Raw genomic sequence first — 12,672 nt, 5'->3', positions numbered from 1 at the left:
CTGCTCAGCAATTGATGATGAGTTTACAAGCATGACTTGTAAAACTAAATGTCTTGTAGTTTAAATATTTAGATGAATGTGTCTTATTTTATAATATGATGATAATGCTTTGCTGAAAATCTAATGGTTATCTAACCATTGTTGAGTCTCAGCAATAAAAGTTGCTCACCCAACAAGTCTCATTTCAGGTTGAACTGATTAACTCCCAAGAAGGTATGAGACAATGTAGAGTGAAACTCTATCTGCCAATATAGCTATCCAACATCATATGGAGAAGAAAATATATGTGATATTGTTCTGATTTGTGTGCAGAGTAAACTTGGCATCAACAGGGACTGTATTAGGGACATTTTGCAGCCTGGAGTGGTACTTTCTGTACAAAGCATTCCTGAAGCTATAATACAGGTTAACCATCATTTGCAATTTTTGGTTTGCTACAAAATAATTTAATAATAATTATTCTAATTTTTGATTAAACAATATTACATTTTCTTTTTTTATGCACCAGTAAAAAAACAAGTCAATTGATGCTGTTGTGATCAGTCTTTCTCCTCTGTTCAGAGCAGTGCAGTGGCTGAATGGTCAGATGACTCAAATAAGTAGGTAAATAAAGAGCCCTACACGGCACTGAGTGACCAGCCGACCAACACTGTGATAAATTTGTTTTATCTTTAAGTTTGTATTGTTTGTTGTGGTCTGTCAAAGACCTTTTTCTTAGGATACTTAAACTTAAATTGTATTCTTTCCAACAAATATTTCTCATCTGTGAATGAGCATCAGTGTCACAACTGTAAATATTTATTTTCCCAATGCAGTAAAATCTCATAATCAAGAACTGACTGTTTGAAAATATGGCCAAGGATATGGCGTTATAGTCACCATGTTGTTTACACTGTGTGACACATGTTCACTATGTCACTGGCCAAAGACAATGGCTAGTATTGCAATTTTCACTTTAAAAAATAGTTGTTTAAAGGGTAAAGAAGAGGTGCTGAATGCTAGAGAGAAACACACAAAAGATGAAAGAGTGATTAGTTTTAAGAGAGTCTTCAGAACTAAATGACCCACAGTTCACACACAACCCAACCACGTTGCCTGGATTTTCCAACTAAGAATAAAACTTACATTTCAGCAGTCTTACTTATTATGTTTGCTGCAATGTATTAACATCACTGGTGATAGGCTGCACCATCAGGTTTATAAAACATGACTGTTAAGTGTAAGCTATGGGTAAGCTTGTTAGCACACTAAAATGCTTGACTTTTCTATAAACAGCATGTATACGCAGACAAGACAAATAAATTCCCAGTTTTTTCTAGGATTTCCCAGTTAGAAATACACTTTCCTCAGGTGAAAATATACTTTTTCCCTGGAGAAAAAAATGCTCTTTCCTGGGTGAAAGTACATTTTTCCGTGTTAAGTGACAACATACTTTTCCCCAGAGCTGTAAAACACATCAATGCTTTGAGTAGTCAAGGTTTTATTCACTGGGATAGTAATTCCCGACACTTAGGAAATGAAACAAAAAAAAAAGTTTTGTACAGATTTTTGATGTGTGACAACACTTACACTGCATATTTTACATATTATGAAAGTGCGAACACAAATTCCCGTATTCACAAAATACAGTTCGGCAGCTTTCGAAGCACTGAAATTGAGACTTCGACATGCTTTTGTCTGACAATTACAGCTCGTATCAAATTATCTTGCCAGCCAATGATAGCAGCTATTCAGATCACAAGATACGTGATATAGTTAGATGATAGCAACATCATTGTTAAGTAACATGCTTGCGCAAATAAGGAAAGTGAACGGTTTAAATCAATATATATGCACAGTATAGTTACTGGGAAAGCTAAGCTTCCACATTTAATATTGTTAGTCAAAATGTTTTTGCTGTTTTTTTTTTTCCAAGAATGAGGTTGGACAGGATCCTAGAAGCGCAGCTTAAATTGCAGAAGCTGAACATTTCAACGAAATTGACTTTAATTTTCACTGCTGCACATTGAACATTTCATGGGTTACCTGTCTGAATACATGTTCAGTGGAGCACATAATTTTCCATAGAATTGAAAAGCCAATTTCATGTGAAATTGCTCAGGAACCCACCCATTTTTAAAGGATAATTATACTTTTTGCTATCATTATTGCATAAGTTGTAATTGTGAAAGAATTAAAGTAAATATGATGAACTAACTTTGAAACTCAGTATTTTATAGCATTTGTTACCCTTTATGATATATTGCACACAAGTGTGCCAGTAAAATTGTAAGTAATGGCATAAATGGCTGGGCTTTTGGCCCTGAAATTTTCCTAAGTGGTTGGCCTTCAGTGTTTAGTTTCAAATGAGAGTCTAATGCTGTATGATTTAAGAAATTTATTGCACACTCTCACAAGTAACATAAGTCACCTGATGTAAAATGAAATTTAGTTTTAAGTAATGCTCCTCAAACCCCATTCATAATTTCCTGCAACCTGTTACAAATGTAAACACTTGTGATGTAATGCTCATCGAAAGCAGTTTATTGTATTGCATAGTCTTCATCACACTCACTGAAATGAGGCTCATGAGAAAGACACTTTGGTAGCAGTTCTTTGCAACTGAAGTTTTATTTCATGTTATTCTCTCGTTTATGTTTTATGGCCACAGTATTATTCCGAAATAGTGGGCCTAACGTTAAATTCTTTGTTAAAGTATCACTTCTTACCACTCGAAATTTTAAAAAAAATTAACCGAAAATTAAAACAATGAAAAATTCCAAAAACCTCCCATGGTTTTCCTTGATTTCTCCTGGATGAAAACATTCCTGGGGCTTTCCCAGATTTCCTGGTTGTCACGGGGCATATACATCTCGATAAAAATAAAATGTAATAAAAAACACCCCTATTGTAACACCTTCCCAGCCTATTTAATATTAATTAATTAATATTAAGTTAAAACTTCAAGGCCTATAATTGTGATGTTGTTGTCTGAATAAGTTAAATCTTTACAGCACTAAACTGCTGGCAGAAGTGGTAGGCATTAAATTTAGCTACTGGGGTTATCCATCTGTTGTACATAGTTCAGTATCTGAACTAATTATTTTGCCATTCCAGTCACAGTCTAGCTGTCTAAATGATGCTATCTATGTTGTTATGTGGCTCAGTTTTTCTTGTTCAGCAGTTATGAACCTCTTCAAGTTTGTGTACATTTCAGAGGCACCTACACAAGACCACAAGTTTCCAGTATGTTTCACAGGAAGCTCATTATAAATATGTAGTACAAATGTATGATTTAGAGGCTTATAGAGTAATTAATACATATACAGCTCTGATATTATCTTTATACGGTATAACCCTCACAGTGGATTAAAAATGTGAGCCAAAGAAAACTATAATTTCATAAAATAATAATAATTTATTAACTGTTATATTTATAAAGATAGTTTTAAATAATGAAGATAAATTAACATGAAAGTGAAAAGTTAGAACACAAATAATACAGTGAGATGATAAGTGATGAAACTGTAATACTTTTATGTGTCAGTCATGTATTTTGGTATATGTACAATAGCTTGGAAGTTATTGTCAGCAAAAAAATATGCTTTTTTAATCAGAAATGATCCAGTTATAGTAGTTACTCCCTATTAAAGATCAGAAGAATCACTTGGATCATTGAAAGTAACTGTTACTCTCCTTGACAGTGACCCATTTTCTTGCATGTGAATTTGATCAGATGGAGTAGCTACAATTTCTACTTCAGTTGGCTCTTCACAAGTTATTGTTAATCTTCTTGGTCTTGTAGTGTTCCTTATGGTTACTGTTTCACTATTTTCATTGTGGTTTAGTGTTGGTGACTTTTCTATATTACTTGACTGTGTTTTCATTTTGTTGCTATTGGCTTCTTGAACGCTTTGATTCCACCCATCAACATTGGTCAGTAAAGTCAGTCGCCTGATAAGAACATGTAGTTCCTGTCGTGCTCTTTCAGTTGCATCATCACAGCGGAAGAAATCAAATATTTTTATCTTCATATTCACATATGATCTTTGTAGCAAAGACTGAACCTGTGAACAAAAAACAAAAAGTTATTGTCAGTAGTGTGAAAGCAAAGGTGGAAAACCAAGTTGAATTTGCAGCATATTGATCAAATGTACAAATGTGATTCTTTTTAGGCTGATGTGAAAAAAATCAATTCACAGTGACAGTTTAAGCCTGACCATACATTGACAGTTTAGAGCACAGAAATGGTTAAGTTGGACACTATTTACCAAAGTGTTACAGTTTTAGCAAAGTCTTCTAAACAAAATCTAGATAGTGTATGTATACAAACAGGAAAGTTAATGATGACACACACTGTTGTAACAATGTGGAAGTGCCCACAGTGGTGACAGAACTACTAGTTGACGATTCTGTTTATAAGGAGCATGGATATACTGCGAAAAATCTTAAACAAAACATGAATCATACTGCACAAGTCATAAAGTTATGCACATGGTGATGTATGGGTGCAGGCACAATGCATTAATGTTACTGCTATGTTTTCTCTGAGAGTGAGACCAAACAGGGTTTTGAGATAAAGTGGATGGAACATAACACTGCATTACATCATTTGTACCTATGCATAACAGATCATTTGGAAATCCAGATATTTAACTGATGTAGCCTACCTACCGGCAACCATTATGTCTTTTGAAGATATATGTTTACTGATAAAGGGTCCAAACACTTCCATAAACTCATTCATTCATTCAAACATCGTGTTCCGTAAATCTCATTGTGAATGTTGCCTTCAGAAATGAAGAACAAATTGAGTTGCACATTAACATCAGAAGCAGCCACTGCAGTCTACTTCTGTGAAGTTTACTAACAAAAAACATGACTTTTGTTAATCTGATCACACTGAAAGTTGCAAAATTACTTCTACATAATTTTATGTGTTTCTTTGTGTATTAGGAGAAAAACACCTACTCTGAAAAATGCCATTGCTCTTCCTCTTATACTACTCATCTCCATTTTTAACTGATACTACACCTCAAACAAATAGTTCATGTAATTTTGTCAGTTAATAGTGGCATGATGGAGTCTGTGTAAAATCAAGCTCTGTTTAATACAAATTTAAGTGTGATATGGACTTTACAGCCTTGAGCCCAAATAATCTGATAAATGGTTGAAGGACTTGACATAAACAGGAGAACAGTGGAGCAGCCTTACAATTAATACAAGCATTCTACTTGATTTTTAATCTTATAAAAACTTACAGTACACAAATCCAAAGAAATGGCATTACTTGCATGCGCAATGACTAGAGAGCAATGGGGGTGCACCAAATAAAATTCCATGTTTGAATTTCCTGTGCATCTGTATGGATAAATAAGTAATGCACCACCACATGGAAAAATGTAACCAAAAGAACTCAGTTCTCCCTGTATTAATCTGCAGAGAAGATTGCTAGCTCACTTTTCCTCAACAGTGTCCTATGGCAATGCAGCAAATGTCAAAAAGTATTTATTCTACAGATGTACATGGCTTATTAAAGGACATCTCACAAAAGCCTCTCTGGGATCTTAGGATTCTTACATTCAGCTGCCAATGAATTTACTACCTAATTATATTTGAAGTTAGTCACAAGTCTGAACATGTAGTGAGCTGAACATGTAGTGAGCTGAAATACTGAGTGCAAAAATATTTCCATATGGACATTGAACATGTGTGTAAGCTTCAAAATTGAGTTTTATGTTCTGACGCAAATTTTTTTTGATAGACATTTGACAGGATTTGAAAACCCACAGGTATTGAAAAACAAAGAAAAAAAGTGCCTTATTAGCCATTCCTACAATTTTAAGAATATATGGACTCAGGGTTGTAAATTCTGGTTAATGTTAATATCTGTATTAAACTGGATTTTAATTTTGAGTCATATAGACTGATGACAGAACCCCACTGGCATCAGTGTGTAGTTACTTTAATGTTTAGTAAGATGTAGTACATACACAATAGTTAAATGTGGTAATGTAACAGAAGGGGCATTTTTTCCAGATTTACTGCTTTCTATTTATAAAACATTTAACATTAATGTTTCCATTTATATTATTTGTGGACAAGCAGTAGACTGGATAACATCATATCTCAGTAAGAAGATGCAATATGTAACCATTAAAACCTTATAGAGATAAGAAGCTAGAAACATTAAGTATGGAGTAGCTCAAGGATCTGTAATGGGACCTATCTATTCAATTCATTTTTAAATAATGTACAAACATATGAAAATGAAAATATGATACTGTGCACAGGTGACATGACTGTGCTACATCTTTCCAACAATTTTGAAGCATTTGAGAAAAACTCTTTCATGTTAAGCAACAACACAGTTCAGTGGCTCATGGAAAACAAGTTAATTACTAACCTAAAAAAGTTGTACCTGTTTCTCAATAACAAACAAAATGAAGAACAATGGGATGTTTTCTAGATGAAAAAAACTAGCAAATGTAATTTCAGTTAATTTTATAGGTGAACCAATAGACAGTGACCTAAACTGAAAGCAGCAGATAAATACTGTTTCAAGTAAGCTAAAACAATTGCCTCAGTATGTATATCAACACCTCTTGTGCAATGTCTGTCATGGACTTGTTAAAACATACATGCAATATGGTATCACAGTATGGAAGACCTCCAGCATCGTGGAATGAAAAGAACATTCACACTACAGAAGAAAGTCATTCAAATTACATTGAAAAAGAAGTAAAAAGAATGTTGTAGAAACTGTTTCAAAGATCTTACTATTCTGACATTTCCATTAGTGTAAATAATCAAGGCCATTGTGACTGCACTATGAGACTCCACAAAACTGGACACCAACAAGACTGTTCATGCTAATAACACAAGGAACAGAAAACGATTTCACTGCTTTTCACATACACTTCATGTTGTATCATCCACGAGATAAAGGCTACAGTGTGACGAGAAGAAATTATGCCTCTAACAGTTATAAACATTATCCATTCGACATATGAAAAAATAGTGAGAAAGATTACAAATATTAATTATTTATATAATATACTATGCTGTAATTAGACATCTCGATGTGTATCATACAAAGACAATGATAATTGTAATTTCCTTTTATGATCTGCGTTTGTCTTCCTTTGTTTTTCTTTTTTGTTGGATGGCTTTTGTAGGTTCAGCACGCAAGACGCATATTAAACTGAGGTCTGTTAAGAAATTGTAATTATTTTTTAATTATTACTTGAAAATAGAGTTCATTATTATTATAAATATGAGTGATTAATTATTTGTAACACTAATTCCTCTCTCAGTAAGCATTATCTGTGTTAATTGTTTCTTTCCGCTGCAAGCAGTGCAGCCATTGATGATAGCGATTTGCATCGCGTTTTTGTCTGTGTTTTCATTAGAAACAAATCAAATGTTTGCTTGATGAGGTCTAAATAGTGCACAATATGAAAGTAGAGTTTCTGTAAAATTTAATAATTATTTCAAATACTTACTTATTTGGCCTAACAATATAATGTCTCTATCAATTGTCTGCCGCCATCTTAACAATTATCACAGTGGCAAATTCAAATTACGCAACTCTGCAGACATAAATGCCGAACGTAATACAAATGTGTAAAAATAAATGTGCACCAGTGGTTCCAAACTCATTTTAATGAAAATAATTCGAATCAGATTGGGTCTTTAAAAATAGTGCTCATAGCACGATCGTGTGTGTGCGAGTGTACACCTGTCCTTTTTTTCCCCTAAGGGAAGTCTTTCCGCTCCCGGGATTGGAATGACTCTTTACCCTCTCCCTTAAAACCCACATCCTTTCATCTTTCTTTTTCCTTCCCTCTTTCCTGACGAAGCAGCCACCAGTTGCGAAAGCTCGAAATTTTGTGTGTGTATGTTTGTGTGTTATTTTATTGTGCCTGTCTACCGGTGCTTTCCTGCTTGGTAAGTCTTGAAATCTTTGTTTTTAATATATATAAATAAACAGTTTTTTGAAGAGGTATCTACAGGATGCTCCAATGCTAGCACCAGATATAATTTTTATAATGACTAAAAATATGCTAGTTCAGGCAACTTGTCAGAAACATTTCACACCAGTTTCATGTGCCCATTTATATGCAGCCCCTGCTTGTACATATACATTCTTCTCATTTTGTGGTATTATCTTAAACTAGAAATTTTAAGGAAATGCTGAATCCAATCATCACTTTGGTAGCCTCAAGAAATTTATTAACTGTTAAACTCTAAACTATGGGCCAAGGACTTCTATAGCAGCTCAAGTACAATAACAAATGCATGTATTCTTCAGAGTGATATACCCAGTTCCCTCATTTGAAAGTTTCATGTAGTGATGAATTATGAGGAGGTGTTATGGTTAAGGCACTGCACTCAAAATCTTGAACAGAAGGTCATTGTGCAGATATTGGACTTTGGGTTTTTTGTGGTTCCTTCACATCACTTAAAGCAAATTGGAGGGCTGTGGCTTTGATAAACACATGATTAGTTTCCTTCCCTTCCTTTGTCCAGTGCAAATTGATTTTCTGTCTCTTGTAACATTATCACTAATATCTATATGATCAACTTGAACATTAATAACATGCCATATTAGCTCTTTCCCAGACTGCTTATCGCAATTATTCACAGTCATTCAGGGAGAATGGAAAAACGTCCAGCCTTCATTGAACACAATTCAATATGACTGATCACTCTGCGAATATTAAATTCTGCTATCACTTCAGTTCTATCTAAAAAATATAATGGATGCTGCAATACAAGGCAGAACCAAAAACAGAAGCATTAACAAAATTTGAGACCAGTAGCCAAACTTGAAAATATCAAATGTTAGCCCATTAATAATAAAAACAATACTTTGTTAATGTATAAGTTATTATTTATTTATTTTTTGTGAGAGTAAACCTTAAGAAGTGAACTGACCTCCTTATTGAGATACACATATAGGAGTGCTACAATAAAGCCTTGCATTCCTTCCATGAAGTAAGAGAAGAAATAGTAGGCCTGTTCAGCAGTGCATGAGTCAGGCTGTGGTCTGTAAGCAGTCAACAGTATATTTATACCAAAAACTGGCGCCAGCATTAGTGTAGCTTTTGTAGTTCTTCTGCAAAGAAAAGAAAAATGAATAGTTAATTCCAGTTTTAACATATTCATTCTTCAGAAAATGTATAAGAAGTACAATACGTAGTAAACCATTTGTTGTCAGAAATAAGTTTAAATTTTGGCAAAGTGTAAATTAAAACTGATATAATAGAACTATATGCATATGGCCATTTTATACTCACAAGCCTCAATAAAATAATAGAGCTATTTGCTAGAGAACAGGGAATAATTTGTAATGTGGTGTAAACGGAGGTCAGGAGCAAGTAAGAGATATATGTAAGATGAAGGAAATAAATCCACAATCTGTCTATCAAAGATGTTTATAGACATGCAGTATCAAGTACATCAAAAGGACTGTAATGGTTATACTTACTTAAAAGCATATTCAATATTCCAAATTATAGCTCATTCTGTCCACTAAGTGTCATAAAAAAAGTGGTCTTCTTTACATGATCTCAATTTTTTCTCCTCTTTTAACTGTGAGCTATGTCTTTAGTAGAGAATATATATTTATTAGAATTTTCTCTATCTTTTTCAGCATTGTGACATTTTTTCAATAATTTGTGATTCTTGATGCCATTTGTAGGTTTGTTTAGCTATCATCTGGGCCGTATCTGATAAGGTTGAGTTTGGGCTCTTAATTAGTATGTTTTGCTAATCAGTAAACATTATAGTTTTTAATTTATCCTTTCAAGACACTGAAGTAACATTTACATATTTTAAGAAAATATGTCGACCAAATACCAAAGCTCTGAGACCCCATATGTTACATGCCCATGTTCTAAGGTTGTTATATCCCAGGGGTACTGTCTGTCATTGTGAAACTTTGTTTGTGTTATGAAGGTATGATTCAATCCAAAATGATGACATTTTTATTCTCTAGGTAGGCTTTTACAGTCCACACAGTCAAAAGCACTGGCTAGATCACAAGCCACACAACAGGAAATTTTATTCTTTTTAGCTCTGCAAGAACTTCATTTAATTGGTCTTGTATGATTTTCTCTGTGGGCAAAGTGAGAAGGGTGTTAACATATTATGTTTATAAAAATGAGCCACTATTGTGTCATAGTTCAGTAATTTAAAAATGTTTGCAAACACAGGAAAAACTGAAATGCGACTGTAATTGGTGGTATGGAAAGGATAGTTGCTACCCATCATATAGCAGAGATGCTGAGTCACAAATACGCACAACAAAAAGACTGCAAACAAAGCTTTTGGCCGAACATGCCTTTACCAGAATTAGACAACACACACTTACAGAAACACAACTCACACACACATGACCACCGTCTCTGGCTATCAAAAAGCTTTGTTTGACAGTTTATAAAAATGAGCCACTATTATATCACAGTCCAGTAATTTAAAAATGTTTGCAAACACTGGAAAAACTGAAATGTGACTGTAATTGGTAGTATGGAAAGGATAGTTGCTACCCATCATATAGCAGAGATGCTGAGTCACAAATATGCACAACAAAAAGACTGCAAACAAAGCTTTTGGCCAGACATGCCTTTACCAGAATTAGACAACACACACTTACAGAAACACAACTCACACACACATGACCACCGTCTCTGGCTAGCAAAAAGCTTTGTTTGACAGTCTTTCTGTTGGGCCTCTCTGCGACTCAACATCTCCACTAAATGGTGAGTAACAACTATCCTTTTCATAATATTTTCATTATTCCATCCTGGATTTTCCACTGTTTCTAAGTAGTGGCAGGTGCTTATCTACAGATGTATAGATGGATACTACTCAAGCGTATTCAAATCTGTCAGGAGATGTGGGTAGCTCTGTTAGTTTTTAACACTTTGCTAGAAACATCATAGCCAGAAAAATTACTACTGCTTAATAATGTAATGAATTTTGTAATCTCTTAAGTATTTTTGAAAATACTGTTTATTTAGAATAAAATTAAAGGGCATAAATCAGTTACCTTGCCATCCTTTCAATTGCTCCCTGTGACAGTGTTTCAGCAAAACAACATCTGATCTGACACAACTGTCATATTGTGGAACTGCTTGCAAGCCACAGACATATTTCATACCCCATAGCACCAATTCATCTCTCTACAATAGAACGTGTGTGGGACAAAATGAAACACTTCCTACAAATTCACTTCCTCCATGTAATAGAGAAGTTATGTGTAGTAGATTTGGCATGGATTACCACAGACATCTGTGTTGAGTGTATGCCTTGACACATGGTGAGCCACTTACAGACTGAAGGAAGTAGGTCTACTGACACAGTCTCAAATCAACAATTTGTCGAAGTATTTTTCAATATACAGTGTTAACTTATCATTGAGATTATAAGCATTTAATGTAACCAATACCAGCTTCTTACCATCTGGAAACATTCTTCTCAGTGTGATTATTATTTTTTCCTGACAGCATACATCATGAGTTTTCTGAGAAGTTAATGGGTTTTCAACATGACAATTAATTGCGGGGAAGTATGAAAATCCCTAAATTAAACTGTTTTTCTCATAAAATGAAGCTGACATGTTGGAAAGACATTTACCTGATGTATCCAGATCTAGCAGATGTCACATGCCTTAGTTTTGTAAGTAGCACTCTGATTATATCTATGAGTAGAATTGTGTTTACCTGAAAGGTGCAAAATTGCAAGATATTAGTAATTTTATTTGCCCTTGACAAATAACAAAACATTTTTAAATAGATGTAATCAGTTCAGTATCGTGATATTACCACTAAAGCAGAAACATAGAATTTCAAAGCCAAATGCAAAACCTGCATCAAAAATCATGCCTTTCACATTTTACAGTGATAACATGTAATGGATACATTCATAAATATAAGAATTATAACTGAGTTCCCACCAGCAAGGAAACTGTAAACAATTAAACAAAATAAATTCAAAAAAATAAATATAGTAGTGAAATAGGATCTAAACAGTGGATTTTACTGCATGTTTCAACCAGTCTTAATTTCTGTGTCTTCTATTCAATAAATTCTGATTTCACCTTTCCATGATGTTGTGCTTTCTTGACTGATTTCTTCATCGATTTCCTCCTACGCTATTCTTTATCAGTGATTATGAGTTAGTTACCACTACTGCTTTATTAATAATTCTATAATCTTCCCCCTTTTTTTGTTTCCAAAAGGTCTGATGTTCATAATGCATTTCATTACAAGGCATAGTACAGAATACTGAAGGATGTAATCATAACATCTAAATAAACACACAATGAGAACATATGTTACACACCAATGGACAAAACAGACACAATATTCATGAATTTGGAGATTGACAAAGCTAGAAAGGAGAAAAAGGAAGATAAACGATGTATCTGCAAGAGATGTGTTTGGTGTGGCAAACGTTTTTAACTAGCTTCTTACACCAGGCACATTAACTAGCTTCTTAAGCCCAGTACAAATGTAACAAAGTTGTCAGTTCAGGAAAAACAGCATGGAATAATTGAGACTTGCCTTTAAAAATTAATTTGATGGCAAATATGACACCAACATCATCAGAAGAACTATCATTCACCATATATCTCTTACAAACATATAAAACCAATGGTTATGTTCAAGCCACATCTAGTTTAAA

The 12,672-nt window shown here is 34.0% G+C and overlaps 1 protein-coding gene across 1 annotated transcript in view; it reads right to left on the bottom strand.

The window, feature by feature from the left end:
- Positions 1-3,394: 3,394 nt before the first annotated feature.
- Positions 3,395-12,672, bottom strand: part of LOC126311851 (calcitonin gene-related peptide type 1 receptor-like) — a 243,435-nt gene continuing 234,157 nt past the window's right edge. The window contains exons 9-11 of the mRNA XM_049992237.1: positions 11,623-11,708; positions 8,920-9,100; positions 3,395-4,046 (exon numbers count right to left, since the gene is read on the bottom strand). Coding sequence (XP_049848194.1) covers positions 3,627-4,046; positions 8,920-9,100; positions 11,623-11,708 — 687 coding nt within the window. The 3' untranslated portion in view covers positions 3,395-3,626. The remainder of the gene's footprint in view (positions 4,047-8,919; positions 9,101-11,622; positions 11,709-12,672) is intronic.

Source organism: Schistocerca gregaria, chromosome 1 (assembly GCF_023897955.1).
Source record: "Schistocerca gregaria isolate iqSchGreg1 chromosome 1, iqSchGreg1.2, whole genome shotgun sequence".
Taxonomy (NCBI): domain Eukaryota; kingdom Metazoa; phylum Arthropoda; class Insecta; order Orthoptera; family Acrididae; genus Schistocerca; species Schistocerca gregaria.
Note: the sequence above shows the minus strand (reverse complement) of the source record. Positions and strands in the feature narration are given on the sequence as shown.